The following is a 22,333-nucleotide window of genomic DNA, read 5'->3' as shown; positions in this document are numbered from 1 at the left end:
AGTGACTTGCATAGAAGTCAAATTAACTGCAACTCTAAAGGCAAACTGAAAATTCTTACGAGGCAGAGGACTTCGAATGAATTGCACGTAGAGTAAAACAGAGCATACAGGTCAACAATAGATTAATAGAGTGAATTCATACTGGCTGAATGAAAGTGACAACCATCTTGACTATGTTTCTCCGTGGTTTTGTAAACAAAATGCAAACGATCATCAGGAGCAACGTTCGGCCCACCGAAACGTTAGTCAGAAACGTCAATAGCCACTAAACTTGGGAGAAAATCCACTGATTATTATTATTATTCACAAACACCTTATGGGTACATAAGTGCTGTGAAGAAACCATTTCGGGTTTCTTCAAAAATGCAATAATACACAATTTTCAATAATGTTAACAATACATATGCCATGTTTGAGAAAGGAAGGAAAAGGAAAATAAAATATTAATAATAGAATAGTAGTAATAAATGAGGTTCTGTGTAATTAGCAAGAATTTTGAATTGATTTTGAAGAAGGAAAGGAAGAAACTAAGGAAATAGAAATAAAGGAGACGCGGAAGACGTAAATATCTTAACGCAGAACAAGAATAAACAACTATGTATGTATAGCAAAAACGAGTAATAAAAATAAAATAAAACAGAATAAATTAATAAGTAAATAACTTATTATTGCGGTAAGATATGACGTTAGAATAAGTGTTTGTGCGAGCACAGTCATAGTTTTGGTTGATGCTCTGAAAGTTTCAATTAAGTGCAAAAGATAATCAATGTGTATGAGGTGTATATACATAGTGAAGATAAAAAGAGACTGATAAGTTGATTTCAGCGTAACACAAGTTATTGCCTTAATCCAAAGCTTCGTAATCTTAAGAATAATATTTATTTAGAAGGAAAAAAAAGGAGAGAGTAAAGAAATGAACCTATAGTGAAAGGGTTCAACCATGATCATAATAGTGTAATGGATATAGACTTTTGAGATGAACGAATAATTTTAAAATAATAATAACAATAGTAACAATAATAATAAACCTTTACTGCACTCGGATAAATACGTGTAGAATTATGTAACAGTATACAGAGTGAAACAGGGTTGTAGTATAAACATTAGTGCAATAATAATAACATTTATAATGTTCCATCGCTGACCTTCTCTAATCGCTATTATTTTTCGTCTAGTATTCAATGGCCATTGTGAATTTTCTATGCTGGTGTATGTTCAGCTTCAAAGATTATTTGTGATGTTGGTCCCGTGCCACTGCATCATCACCACAGAGTTACTGATGTGGCGACCAATTAGATGTAGAGAAATAAGAAGGTAATCCGACGGCAACCAGAAGTGGCCCAAAGGACAGGTGCATTTCATTGGCTAATAAATGGATCACTTTCCTACGGATTAGAGTGGTATGTTTGTGCATTTTATTCGGTAGCCCAATATATTTTCTCGTCCACTCTTGTGTCTTCACACAAGTAGTCAGTTAGGGGTGGTTAACGTATAGCAGACCATGTATCAGTATCGGATTTCGGACACCGTTCGTCATAACAGTTACCTCAAATGTATGGAAAATATAAGTCTACCCTAGATGAATTGTGTTTTCCTCGCGATAACGTTGAAGTTAGCAACAAATCAGAGTTATTAGTGTGAATGAGGGGCAAACAAATGATGTTAATCTAGAACTCTGTTGTCTTAGGATACTGCGAGGGCTGGAAAGTCCCTAACTTCGGTCAGCTATGAGACCCTAATATTGTATTTGTTTAGTGGCACCTAATATAGTCATGTCGTTTTTATTTTTAGAACGAAATGTTTAGGATAAAACGCTTCGGCGTAGCAATATTAAAAAGAGGTGAAGATGATTTCCATGAGCGACTGTATCCAGGACGAATAATCTAATAAATAATTAATAAAACCATAGTCGGAATCAGGATATGACTGCCAATAGAATGTAGATTCCGACTACGTAGTTCCAATAACTTTATGATTTAATCAACCATATGATTTGACACAACGTCCTTGCTTACATCCTTCGTCAAAAAATGAATATTAAAGATTCCCATTGTGAAAATCAGAACAACACATGTAAGCGAACAATTGAATAGTTGACAATCAAATATTCTTTGAGCTGATCTTCTTAATACAATAATGAGAATTCTGATGAGGAGTAAATCAGTAAACTGATGAAGAACTTAGCATGTTCGAACCAATTAGTATTTCTTAGAATTTCAATTCACATCACCAATAATGATAACATTAAAGATATTACTGAATACACTCTAGATTGGAATCTATTAAAGATACAATACTTACGAATGTTAACTGAGACGGCTACTATGAATCTGCATAAAAAATAGTAAGAGAATAAAGTTTGATTGGTTGCTTAAATACAAGTAGATTCGAATTTCAATACAAAAAATATGCCCAGCATGCGGCTTCAAGTAAGAAAAGACTTTCAGAAGAAAACAATCATTAGGTCAATGCAAAATATGTTCATTAAAGAGATAATAAATCGAACCACATGATAGTGTGCTTGCATTTGGTAAAATATAAAACCTCAGATTTTTTCAGAACGCATTCTACTAGACACGAATTGTTCAGTCCTTGAAACAGGAAACAATTGTTAATATACATATCGAATTATAATAATTCAGGTAAATTTGTACGAAGTATTTATCAGTTATTACAAAAACACCGCATAAACTTAGTTAACTTACAATGTTTTTATTTTTGTTAGAATCTTAGTGTAACTAAGGCTATGTTTACTTTAAACAATATTGGATGTGAAATTCATCTTATTCTAAATGCATACAAGACGGGATTTTATTATTTTTAAAGGTTCTCTAACAGTTTTAACCATTTACTAACGATAAGCAGTTCTCATTACCTGGGTAACTATGAATGATAGGTTGAAACGTAAGTTGACTTATATATCATTACTATGATTAAGGAATGTGTTAAGAAAGTTTCATCATGAATTAGGATTATTAGATGATGAAATATTTATCGAGTAATTTACATTTCCATGCAGCCCCCAAATGCTTTATAAGGCCGAGAGTACGCTTTCCCTCTCGAAACGCTCTCACATGGCCACACATACACAGCCACTCCTACGGAAGTCGTACTCACTGTCTTCTCGCGATAGGGGTGTTGTTTACGGAATTGAGAGGATGAAAAACGAGTATGTGGCGACTTAACCGGGTTGGTGGACGCCGGGGGGAGTTGGAAAACTCTGATTCCAAACAAATGGTGCACATGGGCTCCATTATCCTGAAAGAACAAATGATGTATGAATCAATCGCTGGTTACCAACTACCATGGGACTGCATTTCCTCACGATGCTCCACTGCCTTGTGGATCAGACCTTTCGGTCGAAGGCTCCGGGTGTAGCCCCCTAAGACAACCACCTGTTTCAGTTTGGGCACCTGGGCAGTATCACAGCCCTCACACACAAATCAAATGAGATTTGTGCAGCGCATATATATCTGGTGCTTCCTTGTACCAATATTCATATGTTTAAATAAATAAAATTTTCATGCTTGATCCCATCTGGCAATCCATGAGTAGAATTTGGATTACTCTAAAGCTGAACAAAATAGGTTTTATAAGTTTCAATATGTTAATAATAGATGTTTGGTTAGCATGAGTTAGTCTGTTATGGATTAAAAAATATGCTCAAACCATAATCAGTTCAGTAATTATTATTATTATGCAATATCATTAATTTTCTTATAGAAACAAATAAATTTCATTCCAAAAAAAATAAATAAACACATACAAAATACATACTGATAATGAGTGAAAAATGCAGTTAAATTTAAAAGTGTAATTAGTTAACTAGTTTCATAGAATATGAAACGAGGTAAATATTAAATCATTAAAAAAAAAAGCCAAAGCACCTTCACAAAAACAAACAGGCATTATTTGAAAATAGGCATTATCAACAATACGGTTGGGTTGTATGTGTATTACACATGAGAATGATCTATCATTATTATTATTATTATTAATCAGTTAGTTCGAATTCAAACAAACAAAAACAACCTTCATTTTTAAAAGTTGAACTGAAAGAAAAATGTTTGTTCTTGTTTTAATAAAACAACAAATTGTATTGATTTTTATTTGGGTTTTTTTCATAAAAAAAAAAGAATAAATAAATAAAAACAGAACACAAGAGAAGAAACAATAAACCCTTAATATTACACACATGATTAGATAATAATAATAATAATAATAATACATAATGTCTTGTATGTACTACTTCAAATGATTAGTAGTACATTTTCAATTCAAATATACATGGATTTTTAATAGATGTAAAGTAAGCTTAAGTGAGACACCAAAAAAAATGTCTATTTAATTATAAATAAAAACAATTGAATTACTTTATATGATAGGGTATTACAACAGTAATGTTTGTTTTGTTTTTTTTTTGAAGACAACTGATGTAACGAGATGGTACAAGCGATGGACAAATTCTTAACAAAAACACCAGGAAAAAAAGATCAATTTAAAAATGTGAAAGAGATTCATCACCAGAATGAAATCATATTTTTTTGAAGTGCATAAAAAGAGATGGGCTAAACAAAAACAAACGGGGGGGGATGGTATTATAGTGCATGATAGAAAAGAGACTTTCTAGTCTAGTCTAAACATTAATAAACAATATTTTCAGGTGTACATTCTCAACTCATTTTTTTATTTGTTTATTGAATTACATAGATATTTTCTTCAGATTTTTGAAAATTGTTTTGTTTTCAGGATTTATAAAACGCAGCAACAACCGTCATCACGTGATTTATTCTGTTGTATTTGAGGTTGAGTATTTGCATGTTTCATATCAACTACCGCTTTGGCCATCTTATAAAATACCTATATTTAATTAAAATAGAATAATTATGAATATTTATAAATAGCGTCATTACGTAATGAAGAGAATCGTAATTTTTTGTGTTAGTTAAGTGGTTCTTTTTGAGTAGGTAAAAGATGGTAGTGACTATTGTTCCAGATAGACTGGTAGATATTTAGACGCGTATCTGATTTGTCATGTGTTACCCTACCCTATGTACTTAGGTAATTATTGATTAGTACTGACCAGACGAATTACATGTTCTTGATTTGAGTTGTGTGAAAGCGTGGGAGAGTAGTTGGTGACTTGGTGTATAGTACAGAGCGAAAAATACTATACTCCGTAAAGCTGTTCATAATTAGTCCTAAGCAAACTAGCACTCTTTCAGTATACGAAAGAAGTCGAGTGTTACTTCAGTTACATGATAATTTCACCTAAAAATGGTAGGCATACTGAAAGAAATTGTCTATTCGATGTGTGTTTCGCCCACAATAAGTCAGTACTGCTGTGTCACATCAACTTTGATGAGCTGGTTACTGATTGACGAAACTCGTCATGATGGGAAGACTGATCAGTTTTTATGAATCCAAATTATTTGTAATAAGTCTGAAGTACCTGAATATTTATTCCAATTCAAGCATTCTACGTAGCAATATTCATTATCCCACTGTACATATGTAAACAAGATAAAATGTCATGGATTTTAGATTGTCATAATCATTAAGTCAACTTCACTAATTACATGAAACTTATAGTCTATAGAATCATACTAGTTTAAACAAATAAAACATAACAGTAATTTTTATATGCAAGTTGAATAGTGATGGGCAATTTGTCCCATTCAAAACCCGTTAGTAGAGAGTAATTATATAGCATTGTTATTGTTCACACTGAGATTCGAACTCCCTGCCATAATTTTCAAACCTCAACACGTTATCTACTGGGATATAACGAGTTCAAATATTCACTAGCCTATGCAACGAGTATAAATTTTATTTATTAGGGTTTGTATTTTTCATGTTGTTGGCGTTAAGGGCTGTAATAGATAAACCATTAGCCGCTTATCGAAATTTACTGAAAACTTATCACTAAATAATGATATCTAAATGATACACTCAGGATGCACATATAGACCACCAGAGATTGATCAAATGCACCTACTTAGGATTAACAACGAGGAAATGCAACCTCTTAAAGATAAAATCAATAAACTTCCTATTCTCATGAAAAAAAAACTCAACCACCCTGAATATATGGTATTTTAGACATGTAATAAATACATGTTTTTTTAAAAAAAATATGAATTTCTTATAAAAAAGTAATTCCCTGTTGAACATTGTGATTTGTTTTAGCTGAAGTTTCAATGTATTCTATATTCTTTCTTGCAGCATAATCGAAAGCTTCTCTCTGTGACACATTTCTTTGATTCGCTAAATCTACTTTATTCCCAACAAGTATAATTGGAACATGTCCTATATCTCGAAGAAGAGCAATTTTTTCCCTATGTAAAAAAACATGAAAAAATTAATAGAATTTGTGTGTACAGAAGTAGGGAATAGCTAAGAAATTATAATAAAAATCTGTAACTAGTAGAATTCGGCAATATCGGGCGTGAGATATATATAATCAATGGTAATGTTAACAACTCCACTGGTCACTGGGTTCAAATCTCGCGAGGCGAGGTCGTGGATGCACACTGCTGAGGAGTCCCACAATAAGATGAAACGGCTGTTCAGTGCTTCCAGGTTTTCCTTGGTGGTCTAGCTTCAATTGACTCACGCTTTCAACTATGAAAATACTAAATCTCCACAAAACCTCTTCTGACTATCGTAAATGCCAAAAAATAAGAGAGATTAACAGTTGATATCTTATTTGTTCACATCTTATATATAAATATTACCTAAGAATACATGTAAAAAAGTAAATGGACTAGTGAATAATCTTCATTTTGTATATTGATAAATATGAGAGAACAAAAAATGGACTTATTTATTTGTTTTCATTTCACAAAAAGAAAAGAGAGATTTCTTTTTCCAAGATGAGATAAAATAATATTTTTTTAAATATTAAATAGAACGACCACAAGGAAGTCCACTTATCCTCTTTTTTTTTAAAAAAAAGTTTAACTAAACAGTGTGTACTTTTTAAATATTAAATTATTAAAAGTGTATACAATCTTTGTCTTCCTTAAACCGTGAGATTAAAATTGCTTTAGATCTTTTTATGAACTAGCTCTTTTTTCCTGTACTATATCCTTGTACACAATCTTCTATATATTACTACCATTGAAGTAACTACTATGAATTTTGTGTTAATCTTGTGCTAATGAGATGTGGCAATTTGCACTTATCTTAGAAGTCTGATCAGCCCTAATAGGTTGGTGTCTGACGAAATCTCAGCACGGATTCAAAAAGCGCGTTTGGCTTTTGTCAACTTACGTCACCTCTCGCGAAGACGAGATATCCGTCTATCAATTAAGGGACGAGTATACTGCACAGCAGTTCGCTCTGTTCTACTTTACGGCTGTGAAACATGGCCATTAAGAGAAGATACTCGTAAGTCATTATTATTTGACCACAGATGTCTTAGAAATATTGCTCGCATCTGTTGGGATCACTGGGTAAGTAATAGTGAGGTTAGACACAGGGTATTAAGGAATGATGGTAAATCAGTTGATGAGGTTGTGAATCTTCATCGACTGAGATGGTTGGGCCACGTGTTACGTATGCCTGAACACCGATTACCACGACGCGTAATACTGATTAGTATTGGGGATGGTTGGAAGAGGGTTATGGGTGGACAAACCAAAACGTGGCATCAGTGCTTGAAGTCACCAACTTCTAGTCTGAGTCATGTTGGTAGATGTAGACTACTTGGTTGGGGTCTGCGTGACTATCGTAACTAATGGTTGGAGACTCTGGGTGACATTACCCAGAATCGATCACAATGGCGTAGGTGTATACACTCTTTATCTTCCCTTAAACACTGAGATTAAAATTGTTTCATATTTGTCTTTCTTCCTGTAATATATCCTTATATACAACCTTTCTTTTATATATTATCACCACTAAATTAACTGCTTCTATGAATCTGGTGTTAATCTTTTTGTGCTAATGATGTATGGCAACTTGGACCGATGCATATGTGTGCCTGGTTCTACGTTGTAGCTGACTGACTGACTGATACAAAAGCAGAGTAAATATGAATAAGATTTCTTTTTGTTTCCTTTAATTTCAAAATTAATTTAATGACTAAACTACAGTTTGTGAAACTAATGCAATCAAGTATGGATCAGAAGGTTAATTTAAAGAAAGCATTTTATCTAGATATTAATTGTTAATGAAAATTCATTACAAAGATATTAATGGATAAGTTTTATATTGATTAAAGGCATATACTACATTTGTATATCTAATTACTTATTTACATGGTTATGTATGTTAAATACGATTAAAATTTCTTATGAATGATTAATGCTTCAGTAAAGCTATACGTTTAATATAATAAATATCTAAGGAATTGAATTATCAAAACTAATAATTAAAATGGAATAATGTAAATAAGTAAATGTTATATTTAGGTAAAAACAACAAAAAAATGTTAACAAGAGATAGAGATCTATGGTGATTATGAATTAGTATAAAATTAATTGGGATCATGAATAGACCAATGTAAGACTACCACCCTTGAAAACCTGGAAGCATTGAAAGGCCTTTTCGTTCTACTATGGGTTTCCTCAGCAAGTGCGCATCCACAACATTAACAGAATTGGATGCCGGCTCAATAATCTAGAGGTTAAGCATACATACGTGAGACTGAAGGTCCTGGGTTCAAGTCCTGTGTGCGAGATCATGGGTGCGCACTTTTGAGGAGTAGCATACTAAGACGGAACGGCCGTCCAGTGCTTCCAGGTTTTCATTGGTGGTCTAACATTGATCGATTCATGATCTCAATCAAAAACTCAACAATCTTCACAACCCTATACTGATAAAATTTATTGTATTTTATAATAATAAGGGACTATTCGCATTTTACATGACTTTCTTGAACATCTTTCTATGAAATATTAGGTGGATTTGATTTTCATTTATTCGATAAGCATACATGCATATAAAGTTTATAATGTAATCTAGAACTATCTGTAATAGATAATAAAAAAATGGTGTACCTTGAGTGTAATGAACTCTTACTAACGAAGATACTACCAAAACTAGAGTGTGTACTGTAAAGCATTCACGTTCAGAAGGGTCACTGTGAATTGAACGTGAACTTCCGTCATATGATACATTACCGTTCTCTCAATCGGGGCTGACTAAAGAACCAGTTACATGGAATAAACAAAAGATTGCGAAATACATATAACTACAGGACAGACTGATGAAACAGTGTAAAACTCAGCACAAATGTACAATGATTACAGTTGCTACAATTTTAAACAAAATAATCAGAGGAAAAGAAGGTTAAATCAACGAAAATATCAAAACTACAAACAGAAAATAATACAAAGTTTCATTTTATTCCCATTAGTTTATTACTACCTATCATGAATACAATGAAACTACTGACCAGATAAGTGAGTAAATTAAGCTTATATTAATTGAAGGTGTATTGTGTCGAAAGGCCCCAATTGTTTTTCGGGAAAGTCTTCAGAAACCAGAAAAATGCTAAAAGAAAACTACTGTGACTATTTGGAGCTCTTTTACAACTTCAAAAAAAAGCCTAGACAATAACTGGGTATGACTTCCTCGTATAAACTGAACAATCAACAATTTTTCTCACGACTTCAAGAAGCCTCTAGAATCCAAGAGTTACATACAGTCTCATAAAAATACCTTCACCTTCTTATATACTAACCTTTCCAGGTTAAGGAAATAGTTAAGAAGTCAGTGTATAATTATTCTTCTACAAGATGTATTATAAATGTAAAACGAGACATTAATTAAATTTCAAATAATAACTTGTACATTCACATTAGAAGCACTTACATAAAATCATTAACAGCGTAAAATGAAGCTATGTCAGTTATTGAAAATACAATAATGAATCCATCACAAGTACGATAAGCTGTTTCTGTTATACCGGCATATGATTCTTGACCTGAATGAAATTGAAAACAATAAAAAGTAAGTAATGATTAGAGGATTATGAATAGGGAAATGTAGAGATTAATTTATGTAAAGCTAACTTTATCATAAATTAAACAACACAGAAAATTTGTACAAAGCTCCCCATAATTAATATGATTAGTAACCAAGGCATTAATCGATTTTAGTGTTAGTGAGATATAAAATTGATTTTTTTCAATCATCTATGGATAATTTATTATACTTTTAGGAAACAGTAATTTTATAACTCTGTAAATTAGCTATATTTGTTGATTGTAGTAATTTAACCTCATGATTTTGTAAATTTGTGTTTACACGGGCATTTATTGATTAATCTGTGTCAAGTGGTAATCAGTATATTTTATTCAAATCTCGTTGTTGATCAGTGGATATAAAACATAGTGATCATTGTGCGTTAAGATGTGATTTCGCTCCATCTTTACTTTATAATAAATTCTCGTCTATCATCTTCCTTGTATCGTGAAAATTATAGTTTCTTGTAACATATACTTCATTTCCTGCAGATTATATCAATTAGTGACGGGGTAAACCTAACATGAGCACTTCTTTTAAACAGTTGAAAGCCTACTTTGAGGTGTCAGGAAAAGCAATTTGAACAAGATCAAATAAGAATCATGAAAGCCTTTATGTCAGCAAAATTTTGCATTCAATGAACTATGAGCATCACACATAGGTTTAGTTATCAGTGGCACGCGTGAAAATCGCTTTAACGGTATGACTGGTGTTACATTTTATTCATTGTTCAAAAAGTATGAAGAACTGTTTCATGTTAAATTTTGTAAACTCAGTGATGTTACAAAATCTTGAATATCCATATGAAAGCTTGGTACTGCAAAACAGGAACGCTACAGTAATTTTATTCTTCCAAAGAGTCTATGGAACATCTGTTTTCATAACAACATAAAAATTTTGGTCTAAATCTTTTGAGAATGATCGTCTTTGTACAAAGTTCCTTATTATTGCTTGAAGGGATTAGTTCATTTCGGAGATAGCTTTTGTCAGACTGACTGCAGTTGAATGATAATTAAAAATGAGGGACACTAAAGACATGTTCTGTTTGAAAATGTTGGGATGATCCTGCAAATTTCTCGCAATAGATACGACAAGCTCAGGAAACATTAAGGAGCATTTTATCAAATCAGCGTTTGACTAGAAGTTTTGCTAGAAACATCGCGGAAATGAAAAGTCACATGTAGAGGCTCTGATTGGCTGATTATTAAACTGCTACTATGTTGAGTAGTATTCTAGAATTTTCAGGAAAACCCAAGGACTTCTAAAATATTATAAAAACCCTATATTTTCTGTACATAAATGAACCTTTGGAGTAAAGTGCTTCCCGCATATTTTGTGCCTTTTCTCTTGTGTTCAAGTCACTGTGTAGTTCTAGCTTGGGGGTACAAGACTAGCTTAGGATCCGAATATAGCGTTCAATCAATAAGATTTATCAGAAAAGACTCTTCAACAGTAAACATGTAACACATCTTGACCAAAACTAGCGATCCATGAAATACTAAAGTCTTGAGTCTGATTCCTAGCTAGGTTATGAGTGTGAATTGTTGAGATTTTCCAAACTAAGTGAAATAGATTTCCAGTATTGTTTTAGTTGTTGTTGTTAAACATTGACAACGATCATATACTAAGTCATTTATGTGTAATTTAAGTCGTATACAAATATGTGTTGATTTTTATAGGTTACAGCTTTGCTATGTTCTGTTATAATACTAAAGAATTCGGATATGTTGACTAATGGATCTAGTACTCTAGTACGTAAATTATGACAATGCGCTATCATCAGCATGGATTTCAACACTAACATTCTCCATCTATATAATTTTGATCAAAACAAAGCTACAGATCTCTTCATCTTCCAACATTTTACATATATTATTAACTCGAAATTGATTGATTGATACTAGGACTAAAAATGGTATCCTCCTATGCTGGTGGGGTATAGTAGTAAGTAATAAATATTTATCACGTATTATTAAGAACCATTCCAATTATACCACCTGGTAACAACATTTAATGAGATTTTTTCCCGGCAGAATATCTAATTAACAGTATAGTTGAACATGCCAATCTTCAAAAAATGAACATCAATAGATTATGACAATTTTTAATAATTATCATAACTACATAGTCATGATCACTGTGGTTCAGTTACATTCCAGCACGCAATAATTTTACAAAATAAACATTTCTGTTATATCATAGCGAAGATTAAACTATAGGTAACCTCTGAGAGCTATTAGTGGACTAATATTACAAATATATTCTTATTATATAACTATTGAGTAACTAAATTATGCATATTCATATTCCTCATATTATAAGCTTTATTTTGACCCATAAACTATTATCATACACATTATCTTACACAGTTTATGAATTACAGTCTCTCACAATCTCAGCCACTATTTGGCTTGATCTTGCACAATTGTTATTTTTTATTGTATGATCTGTTTGGCTTGTATATAAACTAAGTATGTCTGATATATATGATTCATACAGTGGAAGCTGTTATTATTGACGTTCTGGATTCAACGGGTAGAGCTAGTAAGGAAAAGGATCAATAAGGATTCTGGGTTGCTCAGACCGGTCAATATGTCACTGTTGTGCCACAATGTTAAGATTGTACGAGTCATATTCTGATTGGAGAATAAATCACATGATATTCAACGGGTAAAAGTCACAATTTCAATTAATGATTGTCCTGCTTGGGGCATGTCTATAAATAATAATTATAAACATTATTATTAGTAGTAGTAGTAGCAGCAGTACAATTTTTCTCCGACCCATAAAAATTAAACTTATCAGTCTTAGCAGAAAAAACTGAAGGTATTCTTCTACTAAAAACTGTCGATAAAGCATAATGATTATATAAAATTCCTTTCAACACCATTCGGAGGTAATAAGTGCCAAGATAACAACTTAGCTTTATGAAGTTAATACAAATTGGAATAGTACCAGGAAATTAAATTAGATCAAATAATTAAAATTCTTTTTGATTTAAGTTACATAACAGTAAATTAATTAGATTAAATTATGTGCGAGAGTGTGTGTGTGTATCAAATAATTGGTCAAGTTTATTCCTTGAACTAATTTTTTGTGTTAATGTTTGTTAAATGGATTATTTTGTAGTCTGGATGAAAGTACTCAAGCAAGGTTTTATTAAGTGTTTCCCATTCTTTGTCTTCCAGAAATGTAAGTGAACTTATTAAATAAACGTATGACTTTATAAGCAACCTACAAAGACATTAGGAATTTCTAACCGATTTGTATCACGAGCCAAAACATTATATATATGTAGTTTTTATAATCAGTTCATTCTTCCTTGCACTTTTATCTCATGTTATCTATTCTCTGAGTGTCTGTTTAAGGTTGTTACTGATTTGATTTGAATTATTTATTTATTTGAACATGGGAATTTTGGTACAAAGGGTCACCAAATACATATGCGCCACACAATGAATTCGTGAAGAGATAGAGAATGGAAGATGGGTATAATAAAAAGAGCAACAATGAACAGATATTAGCGTGAGTGAAAGAATAAAAATAATGAGATAGGCAGTTTAGTTAGAGAATCCATACAACCATTGCCTACATCCATCAGAGCTGTTTCCAGAACGTCATCAATGGCAAGGTTGAAGAAGAATGGTGAGATTTGGCAACCCTGTCTAACCCCATTGCTTGAATGGAACAATGGAGAGAGGTGGTTGTATGCTCTCACTCTGTCTAAGGTGTTTGTATATAGGGCTTTTAGGATGTTAATAAACTCGTCAGACACACCCTTCTTCAATAGACAATTTTAGAGAACAGTCCTGTCAAAAGAATCGAAGGCGGCTCTAATGTCAAGAAACACTACGATTATTATAACACTTGGCGGAGGGTGAAGATATGATCAATACACCCCCGTCCATAACGAAAACAAGCCTACTTCTCACGAGTCAATCTTTCTCGGGTTTTGAACAATCTACGAAATATGACGGAAGCCAATATTTTGGACGCAATCGAAAGCAGACTGATCCACCGACAGTTGTTGCAAAGATGAAATGAACCCTTTTTAAAGATAGAGACAACTATCAACTTATTCCAAGATGTTGGAACAGTTTAATTGCCAGATGTTTGTCAACAACTCAGTTCCATGTCCAGAAGGTCACCACCACTTTCGAAAAGGCCCGGAGGTAAGTCATCTGGGTCTGGTGATCTATGGAGTTTGAAAAGTTGGATTTCCTTGCAAACTTTCGCCTCGTTGGGTGGATCAGTCGTCACTGGCCATGGAGGACAGGACAATCTGATCAATGTCCCTGAGGCAGGATACCAGTTGAACTGTTCCTCGAAAAACTCTATCCGTTTTCCAAGACATCGGTAGATGTTATCGATAGGCATCTCATCAGCTTTACAGATTGGTTCACTCACACCAAGCTTCTTACTGCTAGTAACTCGGATGAGTTGAAAGAACTTCCGGTAGTTACCAGATGTAGTTGCCGCTTCTAACTCCAACCACCAGGCTTCTCGGTCATCACGACACTTGGCACACTTTCATTGCGTAACAATTTTCGTTTATGGTCAAACTCTGTCACCCAAAGTAGATCGACGTGCTTCAATGAGTTATAAGTGCTTATAAAAACCTAATGCTTATTAGTGGAATGTTTTGCGAAACATCAAGCGACTTTACTCGCCATTTTCATGGCTTAATGTAAATGCAGCAAATGCTCATCTATACTTTTCGGCGGGTTGATAGCTAGCCCCAAACCTAGCTCCGTTTGATATTTAGTTACAACAGAAGCTGTAACCAATTTGCTTACATCGATCCGTTCAAGGTAGTCGATTTGTCGGCCATTGACACGTGAGATAAGATAAACACAAACAAGGGTATGATCAGAGTCCAGATAAATAATCCAAAAGGAGCGGTAGTCTTGTGCACAACCATTTCAGCAATAACTGATTGCTATGTGATCAGTCTGAGTCCATGTTTAAGATACAGATGGTGACCTCCAGCTAGCATATCGGGGATGACTGTGCCAATAGCTGGTGCTAGACAGAAACAGGTTGTAGTCTGAGCAAAGTTGCAGTAGGCGGTCGCCGTTATCTGACCTGAGACCAGCAAGTCTACATCGGCCACCCAGACGATTCTCCCCTATGTTTAAACACTTGACCTGTGCATTCAGGTCTCCGACTAGTACTACAATACCTGTTGAACGCACTTTCTGCAGAACACTTAACTGGTAAAAATACTCATTTCTGATCGCATATGGCTTGAAATCTGTTGGAGAGTAGGCGATGGCGAAAAGATATGGTTTCTCACACCAATTTTTCCTCACTTTGATGGAGATTCCTAGTCTAACAACATAACCGACTGTCGATGGGGACCAAATCGACTAGAAATGTCTCAGCTTTAGCACTTAGTGCGACACCAACACCAGCAAAACCAGACGAATATGCCACAAGGTTCCTAAATAAACGAATGAGAAACACGCTTTTCGAAGTAGAAGATAGAAAGCGATTTTGTAGTACTGCACTAGAGTCTTAAATACGGGTCTCAGATAGACAACAGACATTGATGTTGAGACTTTCTAGAGACATAACCAACTCTATCTGTTGTCCGATCTGCGCTAATGTGCGAACGTTAAACAAGGTCAGTTTGAATGGCATACGTGATTTCCGAAAGGCTGGTTCAGAATTCTTATTCGGTGATAGCATTCCACTTCCAACAAGTCAGTGACTTGGGATCGTCTATATAGAACAGGGTTTTTACTATAGGCGAGCTGATGTAGGAGTTGAAGAACAAAGGAGTATACAAAATGAGAATAAAAGGGAGTAGACAAGTGAAGTAGTATAAAAACGAGTGTTACCAAGTGATTGTGGATGTCCTTTGTTTGAATGAGAACTGAAGTGATAATGATTTTTTCCAGTTGTAATCACTCCACTTGTATATGGGCTGGGAAGCTGCCCATGTACCCGAACCGTAGCAGGAATTAACTCAAGGAAATTCAGGATACGTATCTAAAGAAAGATACATCTATGTACTTTGTTTAACAGTGACACGTAGTACAATCATCCTATCCCTACCTAAATTGGTTACATCAGAAGTGAATTATTAACTCTCACTCCCCGACCTCTCTTGTTGTTTATTTATATACCCTTCTTCCAATGAAGAAGTACTAATTAGCAATTTATCCTTCTTAACAAACATACTATTATTACAATTAACAGATCACATTAACCTCTATATAATATTTCTCTCATACTGTATTACACTCACATGATTTCTAGACTAGTAGTGGTTATATAACTCACTGTTATACAACTGTCCCCTATCCTTAAAATTTCAATTTAGCTGATTACATATTTTCTTGGTATTCAAGTAATAACCGATGCAAAAACTCATTATTTTTATCAATGTATACAATTGGAACATTTTTGGAACTTTTTGTTCAATATTCAAAATCGCTTATGATTTAATCATTTTTTTTCTTTTGTACAATCAGTCAGTCAGTTAATCAATAATAAATATGTTTCTTTGGAATTTTAATAGTAACCTTACTTCATTATTATGGAACATACCTTGTACTCAGATCTATTACTTCTTTAAAGTAAAGAAGAAGAAGAAGGAGAAAAAAGATAGTCTTAATTGATTCATTCATTTTGTTATTGTTTAAACCACTAGTTAGTTTGTTCTATTGTTTTAAAATTCATCATCTCACATGTTTAGAAAGAATAAAAAAAACAGTTTACTTTTAAATGTGAATATGTGTACACTTGAAAAATCTTTAAATTACTTATTTTATGAATAGAATAATAATAGTAGTAATAGTAATAGTAATAATAATAATAATATGATCACATGAATTCGTTCCAATATTTTCCCTAGTTGTTTGAATGAATGAGCTATCAAAAGTATAAAACGTATCTACCATTTAAAATAATTATTACATGTATATTATTACTATAAATATTGAAAGTACTTTCTAATACTATAGATTTTGTAAAATCATCACAGTAGGACGAAACGGCCGTCCATTGCTTCCAGGTTTTCCCTGGTGGTGTAGCTTCAATTGACTCACGCTTTCAACGATGGAAATACTAAATCTTCACAAAAACCTCTTCTGATAAAATCATCATTGTCAATATCATTAATTTTAATATTGAAGTAAGAGATAAAAGAAACAAGAAAAGGGAGAATGTATAGGGGGAAAAATGAAAGCCAATTAATGTTGAGATTATATTATATCTATTTGTGGTTAAAGTTGATGAGGTCATGAATCTTCATTGACTGAGATGGTTAGGCCACGTGTTACGTGTGCCTGAACACCGATTACCACGACACGCAATGCTGACTAGTATTGGGGATGGGTGGAAGAGAGTCATGGGGCGGCCAAACCAAAACGTGGCATCAGAGCTTGAAGTCACCAACTTCTAGTCTGAGTCATGTTGGTAGATGTAGACTACTTGGTTGGGGTCTGCGTGACTATCGTAACTAATGGTTGGAGACTCTGGGTGATGTTACCCAGAATCGATCACAATGGCGTAGGTGTATACACTCTTTATCTTCCCTTAAACACTGAGATTAAAATTGTTTCGATATTGTATTTCTTCCTGTACTATATCCTTATGTACAACCTTTCTTTTATATATTACCACCACTAAATTAACTACTTCTATGAATCCGGTGTTCATCTTGTTGTGCTAATGAGGTATGACAACTTAGACCGATGCACATATGTGCCTGGTCCTACGTTGTAGCTGACTAACTGACTGATCAGCATGCAGTTCAATGTGTAAACTATCTTTATAGTTCATATATGAATGTTAAATTAATGATATTTGTTTTGAGTAGAAGTTTTAATAGCCATTCAGAAAAAAAAACACAACCGTGATGACTACAATCGAAAGGATAGATAATGAGTAAAAAAATTACTTACTGTACATATCGAACTAACCTTAATTAGACAACCACTGAAAACCAAGAAGCACTAAAATTTTTCAACCATTGGGTAATGATTCGAGGGTCTAAAGGTTAAGGGCTCCAGGTAAGATATGAAGATCCTGGATTTGACTAGTGGTGGGGTCGTGGACGCGCACTATTCAAGAGTTCCGTACAAGGGTGAAACAGTTGTTCAGTGCATCCTGATTTTTAATGGTTATTTAACTAAGGTCCATTAGTGATCCAAACAATGGAATTCAACCATCTCCACAACACCCTATAATAAGAGTAAGGGAATGATTTTTGATTACGTTTCAATTACACTTTTGTAGTCTAGGTTTGTGATCAAATACTAGTAACTTACGAGTATCTTCTACTCTTAATGGCCACGTTTCGCAGCCGTAAAGTAGGACAGAGAGAACTGCTGCGCAGTATACTCGTCCCTTAATTGATATACGTATATCTGGCCACCACTATAGGTGACGTAAGTTGACAAAAGCCAAACGCGCTTTTTGAATCCGTGCTGAGATTTCGTCAGACACCAACCCATTAGGGCTGATCAGACTTCCAGGATAAGTGAAGTTGTCTACGCGTTCGACTACTTCACTCCCTATCCTTAGTTGAGGTGTTGACGCAGGCCAGTCCTGGAGTAACAATTTATAGTAGTATAGCTCGATTGGTTCATCACGATAGGCAAGCCCGATCACCACGTTAAGGTAGCAGCAACGGTCGGGTTTAGGATAGTTATATATAGTTTTAACAATAGTCTTGAAACTATGCAAAGAAAACTTAACGTAATCTACAAAACACGTGACAATTTTAGACCGGATATATAGTGTTCATGATCCTTAAATTCCATCAATGATATTTGTCTCACTCTTGACATGGTTGAGAGTTCACTGGATTATAGCTTTTAATTAGAAATCTGAGAGTTATTCACGAAGATCAGCATCGTTGAACAAATGATTATGATTGAGAAAATAAATTTGTTAAGATTGTTTGATTTAAAGTTAGTTTACATCATGGACTGATGATTTTAATCGTTTATCAATCATAAATATGTCAAAACATGCTTATCATTAAAATAATGGTTTATTTATAGTATGAAAATAACTTTTAGTAAAATAGACAGTCATTTATATAGACATCATGAACAGATCAATGTTAGACCACCATATAAAACCTGAAAGCACTGGATGGCCGATTCATTCTAGTACTGAATTCCTCGAAAGTGTACATTCACGAGTCTGCACAAGGTACTCGGACCCAGAACCTTCGGTCTCATGTGTGAATGCTGAACAGTTAGACCACTGGGCTGGCTTCCAACGGTATTAATGTCTAACTTCAAACAATTCACGATAATCATTTATACATTATAAAATTTCATTGTAGCATTTCTATTGCTAAAATCATTATTTTTAGATGTTCTATAAATTAACATGATTTATGACGTTAGTTGATGAAATCAGTTAATTACAAAGAACATATTTTTCAATGCTTTTTATAATTTACCTAAATTCCAGTTTAATATGCATTGGTTTTTATTATACTTTGAAATGTTATGAAACTTTAACTAACTAACAAGAGACCTCATATGTTACTTGATTATGTCACTAGTAATTTGGCATTCTGTCAAACACCACAGTAGAGATCGATAACAGATACTATTGATTTGTTAGTCATTTTCAAGGATAAGCTCGTAGGTTACATAATTTACGATTATATTGAAATGAATATCATGAGATTTGCTAAATATCTGAGTAAAAATAACCCACCATAGTGAACAAAAAACATTTCGTCTGAGCAGTTGAAAACATTTTAATATCGAAAAAGATAGTTTTGTAAAATTTAACTTATTCTCATAACCTCATTTACGAACAGAATAAAATCTTAACCGAAGGATTAGAAGAAGCCTAAACGATTTTCTTAAAGTCTATTTGGCTAGAAAAACGAGTCAGGGTGGAGTTGTTAACTTATCAAGAGTTGATAGATAGTGTAAGAAATTTGCGAAGTGTTTAATTCGTGGTTCACATCATGGACTAAATTTAAATGGAACACTGTTGAAAATTAGCGGTCATTGGGCAGTTTTTTAGCCTTAGTATGAAACCTTTTAGAAGTATATACCTAGTGGTAAGCCAAAAACTAAATTCAGAACCATCGGACTTATTGTCAAGCGTGCTACTTGTCAGACCATTAAGATGGCACCTAATGTGTTACATCTTCATGAATTATATGGTGCTTAAAAGGGTATTTAAATTTAGGAAAAAAAGCTACTACCTTCATTCAAATATTCTCCTAATCTACTCCTATCAGTTCTTCATGGTTTGGTTCAACACTAAATTATTAAACAAAACTTATACGTGAAGTCTGTATTGATTCGTCAGCCTTTTTTCAACTGTATGGACTTTCTCACGAATGGAGTATTTAGTTATCGCACAATCACTTGTGTCATTTAGAGTCAGAGTCCGTTTAGATAAAATTTGACGAGTGTTATTATTAACTTAAACTCTAAGCAAAAGTCAGTTTACATCCTATGCACTCAAGGTACATGAAATGCACTAGTAAACAATAAAAAGTGAGTAAAATTAAACAATTATAGTCACAAAAGACAGCAATCTGAATACACTAACGAAATTGTAATAACTTTAACCATATGAAGCTATTCCAATTACCTAAGACCAATGTTTTTATTTCTATGGAGGCTCGTTCTCAAAGTAGTGAGAATTCTATCCAATAGAAAACTTGATGGGAGAGTCAAGTCACTAGGATTTTTAGTAGTCATCCTTTTTCATCTCCAGCCGGTGGAATCATGAAATACTGAGAGTGAGGTAGATGTCATCAGTGTTATTAGACAATGTCTGAACGATATCTTGAATTGACTGAGGTTAGGAATATTGGTTATTAGGTATCTACTCAGTTTTCTGAATATACTACGCTAGCTTTAATATCCGGAAGTTTTAGGTAGATTTTTGTTTAGAGTTATAGATGTACACTACGAAAAATTATCGGACTAGAATGAATCAGTCGTTAAGTCCTTTTTCAATAATCTAATGTCAGTGCGCGATAAAAACTAAAATAAAACCAAGCAATTTTTAAATCCCTAATTTTAGTACAAATATCTTGTTATTCGTTGCTGTGTTACATAACTGTAAATTCAAGAATTGACCAAGATATTCGCAAAGTACGGTAGACATATTTTATGCAAATTATAATTCATGGTAATTCAGTCTAGTCATATTTCTGTAAATAAACGAATAGACAATAACTAAAAGCATGTGGTAAATCAATCCTTTACATGCGTGTAAGCTGCTAAGTCATCAGTCAATCGAAAGTGACCGATATTACGTATGTCAAGTCCTTTTTAATGTTGGTTGTACTATATCGATTAAGTTTTAGTGTGGCCACTAGTCTAAGTGACTTGACCTACTTTCCGTGTTATTTGGCGCTTATCAGCAAAGTATGACTGTAATCTTGAGGAAACTGGTGTTCCATGGCCAATTCTATCCTGTGTTACCCAGCTTTAAAGTTAGAGACGTTACTGCTCAGCTATTCGGGCCGCGACTGACATTATGTAGAGCTAAGATATATTTACAATTGATTGGTCACTACATAGTGATCCATTTCATATACACATAAAGTCTTTTGTAGTGTTGATTGGATTATATTAATCAATTTTGCGTTACGTTATTTATTGTTTTAGAAGGGTAGAATGAAAAGTTTATATTTATTGATATTATTTTTTTTAACTGTTTGTCTACTTACCGGCTGTATCAAGAACTGAAACTTCTACGTCATGACCTCTTAAAGAAACTTTTTTCAAATAAGAATCCGATTTTGTTGGTTCATATTCATCAACAAACTAAATAATCTGAAATCAGAAAATAACTTGACACAATTCTCACTTCGTCATACATAAATTGCAATGTTAATGCACTTTTACCAACAGTCCCAACACCTAACATACCAAGATAGATGCGTTCCAAAGGTAACGCCATTTTGACTAAAATTCAACAAATAATTTTTACTTTTCCTGCGAAAATATGAATAAATTCAGTTTCCTTCTGCTTTGTACACCTTAGTTAAAATGAGAAATTAATATTGTTAGTATTACTGTGGCAGATAAAGATTTTCAGGAGTCAAATGATTTTGTCTCCTTAGTTTCAATACAGTGAGACAGATTGAAATGAGTGTCTGAAAAAGAGAAAACAATATTAACATTTACCAAACAAAGAATGTATTGAATAGAATTTACTATATGGTGTTAAATAAATAACTTCAAGAACGAAAGTATCATCTTACCCTTTGTTGATAGGTTTAATTTTATAAAACAGCAAACGGTGGAAATTGCGATTTTACCCTGGGAGGTTTGATTTTTCTATCAGTTTTTCGCTTTCTTTGTGATATCTAATCACCCAATATACAATTTTAGTTGTAGTCAGTATT

General features: G+C 33.4%; 1 protein-coding gene across 1 annotated transcript in view; it reads right to left on the bottom strand.

Annotated features, from left to right (window-relative positions):
- The window catches only part of Smp_143170 (mannosyl-oligosaccharidealpha-1,2-mannosidase-r el ated), a gene marked incomplete at its 5' end in the record, with an annotated part of 37,677 nt that extends 15,792 nt beyond the window's left edge, over window positions 1-21,885 (bottom strand). The window contains 3 exons of the mRNA XM_018796625.1: window positions 9,823-9,934; window positions 21,653-21,749; window positions 21,793-21,885. Coding sequence (XP_018651748.1) covers window positions 9,823-9,934; window positions 21,653-21,749; window positions 21,793-21,885 — 302 coding nt within the window. The remainder of the gene's footprint in view (window positions 1-9,822; window positions 9,935-21,652; window positions 21,750-21,792) is intronic.
- Window positions 21,886-22,333: the final 448 nt, after the last annotated feature.

Source organism: Schistosoma mansoni, chromosome 4 (genome assembly GCF_000237925.1).
Source record: "Schistosoma mansoni strain Puerto Rico chromosome 4, complete genome".
In the NCBI taxonomy this organism is placed as follows: Eukaryota; Metazoa; Platyhelminthes; class Trematoda; order Strigeidida; family Schistosomatidae; genus Schistosoma; species Schistosoma mansoni.
This window is presented reverse-complemented; position numbering and strand designations above follow the sequence as displayed.